We start from the raw sequence: 11,058 nt of genomic DNA on the forward strand, positions 1-11,058 counted from the left end.
CACACACACACACACACACACACACTCACACACACTGAATTATTAATGTATGCAAGGCCTCCACACCCACGGTTAGACTTTGGCGTTGACACCACAGAGTATAAATGCTTTAATGAGCAGGGAAACAAATGAAAAGAATCTCTCAGTCTGTGGGAACTTGCTTTGACTTGATGTTTTTATGGACTGATAGACAGGTTAATGTTCAATAGAGTTATGGAGGTTTTTGGGTCATTGCTTTCCAATGGTTGCTTGCATTATACCTACAATAGGAATATATATAGCCTATATATATAAAAAAAACTACATATGGATGAAGGTTCAACAAATGTATTTGCAAGAAAACTAGTATCTCAGCCTGGTCTTAGACAGCTAATAGAGTTCTACAGGGATGAATGAGTCATAATAACATCATAGCAAGAAAACCCTTACGAAAATTATCCATGGTTTTACTACAAATACTACTACTAACCATGGTCACTATTACACACACACACACACACATGGTCACTCTTGTACGTGTCTTTGTGTTTGTTATTTTGGCCATTTTACATTTATTATGCTGTTATTTATTTATATAGGGCCACATAAATGTGTCTCTGCAAAAATATTTGCATATTCCCACACTATATGTAAATGTAACCGTCCATTCCCGTTATGATTCTAAACATGCCTGGCACTGAACTGTTCTTCTAAAGGTTCCCTGAGCTGGAAAAAGTGATGTTTAAGCCTTTCCTTAACACACGTCTGTCTGTACAGTCACATTCAACAGAGGAAAATTCAGCTTTAATGACTTAGCTGTGTTTCTCGCGCGTTACGGTGCCGTGACTCACTTTAACCGCACATATTCGGTTCCTGGGGTCTGAAATGCGATCCAGATGGCAGGGCAGAGTCTGTACCAAACACAAACACAGTTTCTGGGCTTCACACACACACACACACACACTCACAGAGAGCTTTAGTTCAGCTTTAGAAGCGCGAGCGCCACCTGCTGGCGACACAACCGCATCACAGCTGCTCGTTATTAGCTACTAACTAACAGACCTTTCTCTAGTGGTGTGGAAGTTTTATTTAAACCAATAAAAACAATTATTTATTAGGACAGTAGCTAGTAGTCTAATAGATCATCTTGGACCAGCAACAAACCAGTTACCAGCTGGTCATACAAAGCTAACAAGTAACATTCTCAGAACGGTTCTCTCAAAGTTATGAACAAACATTTTTAATAATGTTCTCAAAATATTAGCACATAGCCTACATTGTTCATGGATTGTATTTCTGAAACGGTTTGTTTGTCTTTTAAATGTTAGCCGCTACTTGTTTCAGAACGTTCAGACAACATTCCTGTTAGTAACGTTCCTGTAATGTTTGCCAAATGATAAAATGGAATGTTCCCTTAATGTTTGTACGACCAAAAATAATTTTAAAACATTTAAATAAACTGGACATTTAAACGTTCTGAGAACATTTAGAAATAAAAATTTTTCATAACTTAGAAATATTAATAAAATGTAATTTTATTTTTAGTATTATTTCTATACTATTAAAATATTTATAAACATTTTGAATTAGATAGTATTTTATATTGTCAGGATTCGTTTCAATTTAAGTTTTAGTTTGTTTAGTGCTTTTGTCATTTTTTGTAAATTTTCCAAATAATAGGCTATATATATATATATATATATATATATATATATAAAACCTGGTACATTTTCTTTTTAGTATTATTTCTATACTATTAAAATATTTATAAACATTTTGAATTAGATAGTATTTTATATTGTCAGGATTCGTTTCAATTTAAGTTTTAGTTTGTTTAGTGCTTTTGTCATTTTTTGTAAATTTTCCAAATAATAGGCTATATATATATATATATATTTTTTTTTTTTTACTTTTAATTTATATTTATTTCAGTTGTAGATTTAGTAACTTTACATAACTTTTCATTCCAGGTATACGTATATATTTACAAAAAAATTACAAAAAAAAAAGTCAAAATCTACAAAAACAATGTTTTAGTTATTGTTATTTAACAACTACTAAAGAACTAAAAACCAGCTCAAGACCAGTTTAGACCACCTGGAAATCAGTGTGTGTGTGTGAGAGAGAGAGAGAGAGAGTGTGTGTGTGTGTGTGAGTGAGTGAGTGAGTGAGTGAGTGAGTGAGTGAGTGAGTGAGTGAGTGAGTGAGTGAGTGAGTGAGTGAGTGAGTGAGTGAGTGAGTGAGTGAGTGAGTGAGTGAGTGAGTGAGTGAGTGAGTGAGTGAGTGAGTGAGTGAGTGAGTGAGTGAGTGAGTGAGTGAGTGAGTGAGTGAGTGAGTGAGTGAGTGAGTGAGTGAGTGAGTGAGTGAGTGAGTGAGTGAGTGAGTGAGTGAGTGAGTGAGTGAGTGAGTGAGTGAGTGAGTGAGTGAGTGAGTGAGTGAGTGAGTGAGTGAGTGAGTGAGTGAGTGAGTGAGTGAGTGAGTGAGTGAGTGAGTGAGTGAGTGAGTGAGTGAGTGAGTGAGTGAGTGAGTGAGTGAGTGAGTGAGTGAGTGAGTGAGTGAGTGAGTGAGTGAGTGAGTGAGTGAGTGAGTGAGTGAGTGAGTGAGTGAGTGAGTGAGTGAGTGAGTGAGTGAGTGAGTGAGTGAGTGAGTGAGTGAGTGAGTGAGTGAGTGAGTGAGTGAGTGAGTGAGTGAGTGAGTGAGTGAGTGAGTGAGTGAGTGAGTGAGTGAGTGAGTGAGTGAGTGAGTGAGTGAGTGAGTGAGTGAGTGAGTGAGTGAGTGAGTGAGTGAGTGAGTGAGTGAGTGAGTGAGTGAGTGAGTGAGTGAGTGAGTGAGTGAGTGAGTGAGTGAGTGAGTGAGTGAGTGAGTGAGTGAGTGAGTGAGTGAGTGAGTGAGTGAGTGAGTGAGTGAGTGAGTGAGTGAGTGAGTGAGTGAGTGAGTGAGTGAGTGAGTGAGTGAGTGAGTGAGTGAGTGAGTGAGTGAGTGAGTGAGTGAGTGAGTGAGTGAGTGAGTGAGTGAGTGAGTGAGTGAGTGAGTGAGTGAGTGAGTGAGTGAGTGAGTGAGTGAGTGAGTGAGTGAGTGAGTGAGTGAGTGAGTGAGTGAGTGAGTGAGTGAGTGAGTGAGTGAGTGAGTGAGTGAGTGAGTGAGTGAGTGAGTGAGTGAGTGAGTGAGTGAGTGAGTGAGTGAGTGAGTGAGTGAGTGAGTGAGTGAGTGAGTGAGTGAGTGAGTGAGTGAGTGAGTGAGTGAGTGAGTGAGTGAGTGAGTGAGTGAGTGAGTGAGTGAGTGAGTGAGTGAGTGAGTGAGTGAGTGAGTGAGTGAGTGAGTGAGTGAGTGAGTGAGTGAGTGAGTGAGTGAGTGAGTGAGTGAGTGAGTGAGTGAGTGAGTGAGTGAGTGAGTGAGTGAGTGAGTGAGTGAGTGAGTGAGTGAGTGAGTGAGTGAGTGAGTGAGTGAGTGAGTGAGTGAGTGAGTGAGTGAGTGAGTGAGTGAGTGAGTGAGTGAGTGAGTGAGTGAGTGAGTGAGTGAGTGAGTGAGTGAGTGAGTGAGTGAGTGAGTGAGTGAGTGAGTGAGTGAGTGAGTGAGTGAGTGAGTGAGTGAGTGAGTGAGTGAGTGAGTGAGTGAGTGAGTGAGTGAGTGAGTGAGTGAGTGAGTGAGTGAGTGAGTGAGTGAGTGAGTGAGTGAGTGAGTGAGTGAGTGAGTGAGTGAGTGAGTGAGTGAGTGAGTGAGTGAGTGAGTGAGTGAGTGAGTGAGTGAGTGAGTGAGTGAGTGAGTGAGTGAGTGAGTGAGTGAGTGAGTGAGTGAGTGAGTGAGTGAGTGAGTGAGTGAGTGAGTGAGTGAGTGAGTGAGTGAGTGAGTGAGTGAGTGAGTGAGTGAGTGAGTGAGTGAGTGAGTGAGTGAGTGAGTGAGTGAGTGAGTGAGTGAGTGAGTGAGTGAGTGAGTGAGTGAGTGAGTGAGTGAGTGAGTGAGTGAGTGAGTGAGTGAGTGAGTGAGTGAGTGAGTGAGTGAGTGAGTGAGTGAGTGAGTGAGTGAGTGAGTGAGTGAGTGAGTGAGTGAGTGAGTGAGTGAGTGAGTGAGTGAGTGAGTGAGTGAGTGAGTGAGTGAGTGAGTGAGTGAGTGAGTGAGTGAGTGAGTGAGTGAGTGAGTGAGTGAGTGAGTGAGTGAGTGAGTGAGTGAGTGAGTGAGTGAGTGAGTGAGTGAGTGAGTGAGTGAGTGAGTGAGTGAGTGAGTGAGTGAGTGAGTGAGTGAGTGAGTGAGTGAGTGAGTGAGTGAGTGAGTGAGTGAGTGAGTGAGTGAGTGAGTGAGTGAGTGAGTGAGTGAGTGAGTGAGTGAGTGAGTGAGTGAGTGAGTGAGTGAGTGAGTGAGTGAGTGAGTGAGTGAGTGAGTGAGTGAGTGAGTGAGTGAGTGAGTGAGTGAGTGAGTGAGTGAGTGAGTGAGTGAGTGAGTGAGTGAGTGAGTGAGTGAGTGAGTGAGTGAGTGAGTGAGTGAGTGAGTGAGTGAGTGAGTGAGTGAGTGAGTGAGTGAGTGAGTGAGTGAGTGAGTGAGTGAGTGAGTGAGTGAGTGAGTGAGTGAGTGAGTGAGTGAGTGAGTGAGTGAGTGAGTGAGTGAGTGAGTGAGTGAGTGAGTGAGTGAGTGAGTGAGTGAGTGAGTGAGTGAGTGAGTGAGTGAGTGAGTGAGTGAGTGAGTGAGTGAGTGAGTGAGTGAGTGAGTGAGTGAGTGAGTGAGTGAGTGAGTGAGTGAGTGAGTGAGTGAGTGAGTGAGTGAGTGAGTGAGTGAGTGAGTGAGTGAGTGAGTGAGTGAGTGAGTGAGTGAGTGAGTGAGTGAGTGAGTGAGTGAGTGAGTGAGTGAGTGAGTGAGTGAGTGAGTGAGTGAGTGAGTGAGTGAGTGAGTGAGTGAGTGAGTGAGTGAGTGAGTGAGTGAGTGAGTGAGTGAGTGAGTGAGTGAGTGAGTGAGTGAGTGAGTGAGTGAGTGAGTGAGTGAGTGAGTGAGTGAGTGAGTGAGTGAGTGAGTGAGTGAGTGAGTGAGTGAGTGAGTGAGTGAGTGAGTGAGTGAGTGAGTGAGTGAGTGAGTGAGTGAGTGAGTGAGTGAGTGAGTGAGTGAGTGAGTGAGTGAGTGAGTGAGTGAGTGAGTGAGTGAGTGAGTGAGTGAGTGAGTGAGTGAGTGAGTGAGTGAGTGAGTGAGTGAGTGAGTGAGTGAGTGAGTGAGTGAGTGAGTGAGTGAGTGAGTGAGTGAGTGAGTGAGTGAGTGAGTGAGTGAGTGAGTGAGTGAGTGAGTGAGTGAGTGAGTGAGTGAGTGAGTGAGTGAGTGAGTGAGTGAGTGAGTGAGTGAGTGAGTGAGTGAGTGAGTGAGTGAGTGAGTGAGTGAGTGAGTGAGTGAGTGAGTGAGTGAGTGAGTGAGTGAGTGAGTGAGTGAGTGAGTGAGTGAGTGAGTGAGTGAGTGAGTGAGTGAGTGAGTGAGTGAGTGAGTGAGTGAGTGAGTGAGTGAGTGAGTGAGTGAGTGAGTGAGTGAGTGAGTGAGTGAGTGAGTGAGTGAGTGAGTGAGTGAGTGAGTGAGTGAGTGAGTGAGTGAGTGAGTGAGTGAGTGAGTGAGTGAGTGAGTGAGTGAGTGAGTGAGTGAGTGAGTGAGTGAGTGAGTGAGTGAGTGAGTGAGTGAGTGAGTGAGTGAGTGAGTGAGTGAGTGAGTGAGTGAGTGAGTGAGTGAGTGAGTGAGTGAGTGAGTGAGTGAGTGAGTGAGTGAGTGAGTGAGTGAGTGAGTGAGTGAGTGAGTGAGTGAGTGAGTGAGTGAGTGAGTGAGTGAGTGAGTGAGTGAGTGAGTGAGTGAGTGAGTGAGTGAGTGAGTGAGTGAGTGAGTGAGTGAGTGAGTGAGTGAGTGAGTGAGTGAGTGAGTGAGTGAGTGAGTGAGTGAGTGAGTGAGTGAGTGAGTGAGTGAGTGAGTGAGTGAGTGAGTGAGTGAGTGAGTGAGTGAGTGAGTGAGTGAGTGAGTGAGTGAGTGAGTGAGTGAGTGAGTGAGTGAGTGAGTGAGTGAGTGTGTGTGTGTGAGTGAGTGTGTGTTTGTGTGTGTGTGTGTGTGTTTGTTTGTGTTTATGGGATGTAACCTTTGAATCCAATAGTCCCTCACTCTCCATCCCGCTCTGTTTCCATAGTAACAGACTACAGTATGTCAAACACTATAGTCAATTGTAGACGTGTGTGTGTGTTTTATTCTGAAGATGATCATTGTTTTATAAATGCATAGTGATCATGAACCTTTTCTGAGTCTTACAACTCGATATCCACATCTAAATTTACACAAGCTTCATCATTTTTGCTTCATATGATTTCTCTGGGCTGCTTTATTTCCATAACAAAGAAAACCAAGGTGAAATCTCAAAAGAGATCGCATAAGAGTGATATGAATGTTCTTTTCTATTATAACACATTACTCTCATCTCCATGGAAACAACATTTCCCCTCTTTCCTCCGTTATAAGTGCCGTGTCCTCGCTGCCTGTGCCATTACGCTCATTATAGACCTGTGAGAGACGCGGGACACTGGAATAAATCTCTCATTTTAGCTCTTCGGTTCTCTTACCCAGAATGCTTTGCATTGCCACCCTTGTGTTTGGTGGTTTTTAGATGCGTTAATGACGGTGTTTACTCCTCCAGAGACACACAAGTCGTCTCTCATCTTTCCTCAGAAGGAACAGCGACTGTTATAAACATACAGTTGAGGTCAAAAGTTTCAGAATCTGCAAAATGTTAATTATTTTACCAAAGTAAGAGGGATCATACAAAATGCATGTTATTGTTTATTTAGTACTGAGCTGAATAAGATATTTCACATAAAAGATGTTCACATATAGTCCACAAGAGAAAATAATCTCTTATATAAAGAAAATAAAGAATTTATAAAAATGAAAAAAAAAAAAAACTCTAAATAAAGTCACAGAGTTCAGAATACCTTATAGTGAAAGTCTTGTAGAAATGTTGTGATCACTAATATAATCTACTGCATAAAAACGAGCCATATATCCTCATTTCAATTTGCATTTCTTGAAAATAAGCAGCTTATTAAAAATCAGTCACTGTCCCTGTGAGAAGTGAGTCTGTGTGTTAGTGTCTGATGACATCATAGGAAGTGTGGGCGGGCTCTAAGCTCTTCAGAGCTGCCGATTGGCTGTCTGTGATGATTGACGGCTCACACAGCAGGACGTCATCGTTGCAGATGCTGGAGTTCTGCTCGGAGCTCACGAAGTTCAGAATGTGGAAGTCGGACAGGAAGTGCTCGTCTTCATCACCTCTCTCGTCCTCTGCCGCCCCCTGGAGGCGGAGCTCGGGGCCACGCCCACAACGCCTCCCTCGGCCAATCACAGCATCTCTGACGGCCTCCTCGTGAATGTAGAAGTGAAAGAGGGAACGTGATTCGTCCGGCAGCGGCGGGAGAGAAAACGCCTGAGAGCCGCCGAGCTCCAGCACACAGTCAGCTAGACCATGATGCTTTTCACTGGGATCAGGGATCCTGCGGAGAAACACAGACAGACTGAGGCTTTGTGTTTGTTTACGTGAAACTTGTGACTATTAGATTATCTTAATGCATTTTCCTATTTTAAAAGTTAAATATAAAAGTTAAATTTATATTTAAAAATATTAAAATGTATTTCATTTTAACATTTCTAATACATATAAAAATTTGCATTAATATAAATTAAACATTTAGATTTTGAGTAAAATTTAAATTTTTTTTATATAACTACACAACCATATGAATTTAACTCTCATTGCATTTTTTTTCACAATTGTATGGTTGAACTTCAATAATCTCACTGCATTTTCTCATCGAAAACATCTTTGTTAGTTGAAAGAAAATAAACATCAACTAAAATAAAATATTTAAAAAGTACTTTTACTTCAGCTAAAGAAAAAAATTCTCATTTTCATTTAAAAAAACCCTAAAAACTCTATAGACATATTTAAAAAAAAAAAAAAAAACTAATTGAATGACAAAAAAACAACAACAACAGAAACACAAGATTACATTTTTCATTTAACATTTACATTCATTTACATTTTCTCATTTTTACAAGGTTATATGGTTGTATGTAATCATTCAAAATTAATCAAACAATTTTTTTATATTTAATATATGGGAAATATCAGTAACTACATACCAAAACGTGATCCCCAACTAACTTTATGAGTGACTTTCTGATTTATGCCATTTTGGCATAAATGTTCATTTTAATTACAATTTATATTTTTAATTTACATTTTTTTTAAAATTAAATGTAAAGCTTTTTATATTAATAAATGCAATGTGCTAATATTTCTATTAAAATATCACAAAATATATTTTCAGATTTTAAAAAAAATATTTTTTATATACACTGTAATAAGCAGGTTTTCGAAGCTGTGAATAAAACAAAGGCAATTCGAGTATGTTTTACAAGAAAATGCTATTTCAGATTCTTCTAATTCAAAATTTAATGTTTAACTCAATCTGTTCATTTTTGTTATTGTTTGTTAAATTTACTAGCAATTTTTGAGTGTAAAAATTGTTTTTACACCAATTTGTTTTTTAGTGTAGTAGAAACTTAAATCATTTTTAAATCTATATTTTTTCCATGTCTGCTATATGATTTAGGTGAACAGCACATTTGTATGACTAATTAAATCAGGGCTCATTTGCGGTAATATATGCAGCAGCTGAAGTGTTTCTGCTCATTTGAATATGTGATTACAGACTCACTCTAATCAGTCGTGGACTCATCAAGACTGTTTCTATGGAGGCGCATGTGATTACAATAACAAATCTGAAAAAAAGCAGCATGTAGTGTGTCATTAAGCGTGTGTGTGTGTGTGTGTGTGTGTGTGTGCATGTGAATTATGGACAGTCTGTGAGTTTGGCATAATAACTGCTCCAGTATTGTGTGGGATTTTATTTATAGTCCCAAAGACTCACACTCTCTGACTGATGAGATCTCTTTAATATCTCATAATGCTTTCAAAATCAACACTGTTTTCACATTATTTCATAAAACAGTCAGAACTTTCAACCATATTTGATCTGATCGGCAACTTCTCGTTTAAAGAGTTAAAGTGAAAAAGAGTTTTGAATGTTACCATATTAATACTGCATTTACACCTTTTTTATATATTGAAAATTTTGATTTTTTGTTAAATCTCAAATTACACATGAACCACACCAAAAAATATATGATGCAAAATATAGATTTTTTTTCAATATTGATGAGACCTTTTATTTAAAATGTATCATTCTATGAAATTTAAAAGAACATATAATCTGAGAATTACCAGTGGAATGAATGGAAATTAATTCGATTCCTTTGAATAGCTTAAAATCAGTCCAAACTTATAAAATCTTCATATTTATTATACTACATATATATGTTGCATAAACTTTCACTTTCAGATTAAAAAATGATCAGTTTTCCATCTCAATAGATGTACATATTCATGTTCACAAAATTTAGTCCAAAAATGTGTGAGATATAAGATGAATAGATTTCACAAACGTTTTTGACACTAATATAACTCCATAGATCATTTAACAGAAAGCATTTTTGACACTATTGGTGCTCCATACACACCGGGTCAAAAATGACCCAAACATTTTAAATTATTAAACCTCTTTAAACAATTTAAAAACTGAAAACAAGTAGTGTATTTTGAGGCTCTTAAAGTGTTTACAAAATGTTGTTCTCTTACTAAAAACTATGCTATATATATATATATATATATATATATATCTTTCAGGTCAAAACTGACATGAATGTGTTATGAGGGTTAAAGTTTCATATTAAAGTTTCAGAAAAGATCTGAACAACGTTGTGGAAGTCAGAAAGTCAGAGATCTGAATATAAACTCACATTTATCATCAAAATCCTAAAAAATCAAATGCTATCCACATATATTTAATAATGTGTGTGTGTGTTTTACTCACTCTGAATGTGGAGCTCCTGTTTTGGTCAGCAGCGTCAAAACAAAGAACATGAAGATAACAAACACGGCCAGTCCGACCCAGAAACCAATCACAATAGAGTCTGACGAAAAAAAAAGCAGCGTTTAGAACACACACACACACTCACACACGTACACGCACACTCACACACTCACTCACACTCACACTCACACTCTCTCACACACTCACTCACTCACTCACTCACTCACTCACTCACTCACTCACTCACTCACTCACTCACTCACTCACTCACTCACTCACTCACTCACTCACTCACTCACTCACTCACTCACTCACTCACTCACTCACTCACTCACTCACTCACTCACTCACTCACTCACTCACTCACTCACTCACTCACTCACTCACTCACTCACTCACTCACTCACTCACTCACTCACTCACTCACTCACTCACTCACTCACTCACTCACTCACTCACTCACTCACTCACTCACTCACTCACTCACTCACTCACTCACTCACTCACTCACTCACTCACTCACTCACTCACTCACTCACTCACTCACTCACTCACTCACTCACTCACTCACTCACTCACTCACTCACTCACTCACTCACTCACTCACTCACTCACTCACTCACTCACTCACTCACTCACTCACTCACTCACTCACTCACTCACTCACTCACTCACTCACTCACTCACTCACTCACTCACTCACTCACTCACTCACTCACTCACTCACTCACTCACTCACTCACTCACTCACTCACTCACTCACTCACTCACTCACTCACTCACTCACTCACTCACTCACTCACTCACTCACTCACTCACTCACTCACTCACTCACTCACTCACTCACACTCACACGCACACTCACTCACATGCACACACTCACTCACACACTCACACACACACTCTCACACACGCACACTCACTCACATGCACACGCACACTCACGCTCACAGTCACTCACACGCACACTCACACACTCACACTCTTACACTCACACACACTCACACACGCACACTCACACACACACTCTCACACACGCACACTCACTCACATGCACACGCTCACTCACGCTCACAGTCACTCACACGCACACTCACACACTCACACTCTTACACTCACACACACTCACACACGCACACTGACTCACATG

At 40.3% G+C, this 11,058-nt stretch overlaps 1 protein-coding gene across 1 annotated transcript in view; it reads right to left on the reverse strand.

Annotated features, from left to right (window-relative positions):
* Nucleotides 1-6,966: 6,966 nt before the first annotated feature.
* The window catches only part of LOC107758142 (melanocortin-2 receptor accessory protein 2B-like), a 4,738-nt gene continuing 646 nt past the window's right edge, over nt 6,967-11,058 (reverse strand). Inside the window, exons 2-3 of the mRNA XM_016575811.1 lie at nt 9,909-10,008; nt 6,967-7,466 (exon numbers count right to left, since the gene is read on the reverse strand). Coding sequence (XP_016431297.1) covers nt 7,061-7,466; nt 9,909-10,008 — 506 coding nt within the window. The 3' untranslated portion in view covers nt 6,967-7,060. The remainder of the gene's footprint in view (nt 7,467-9,908; nt 10,009-11,058) is intronic.

This window comes from Sinocyclocheilus rhinocerous, unplaced genomic scaffold (genome assembly GCF_001515625.1).
Source record: "Sinocyclocheilus rhinocerous isolate Xijiao unplaced genomic scaffold, SAMN03320098_v1.1 scaffold2911, whole genome shotgun sequence".
Lineage (NCBI taxonomy): Eukaryota > Metazoa > Chordata > Actinopteri > Cypriniformes > Cyprinidae > Sinocyclocheilus > Sinocyclocheilus rhinocerous.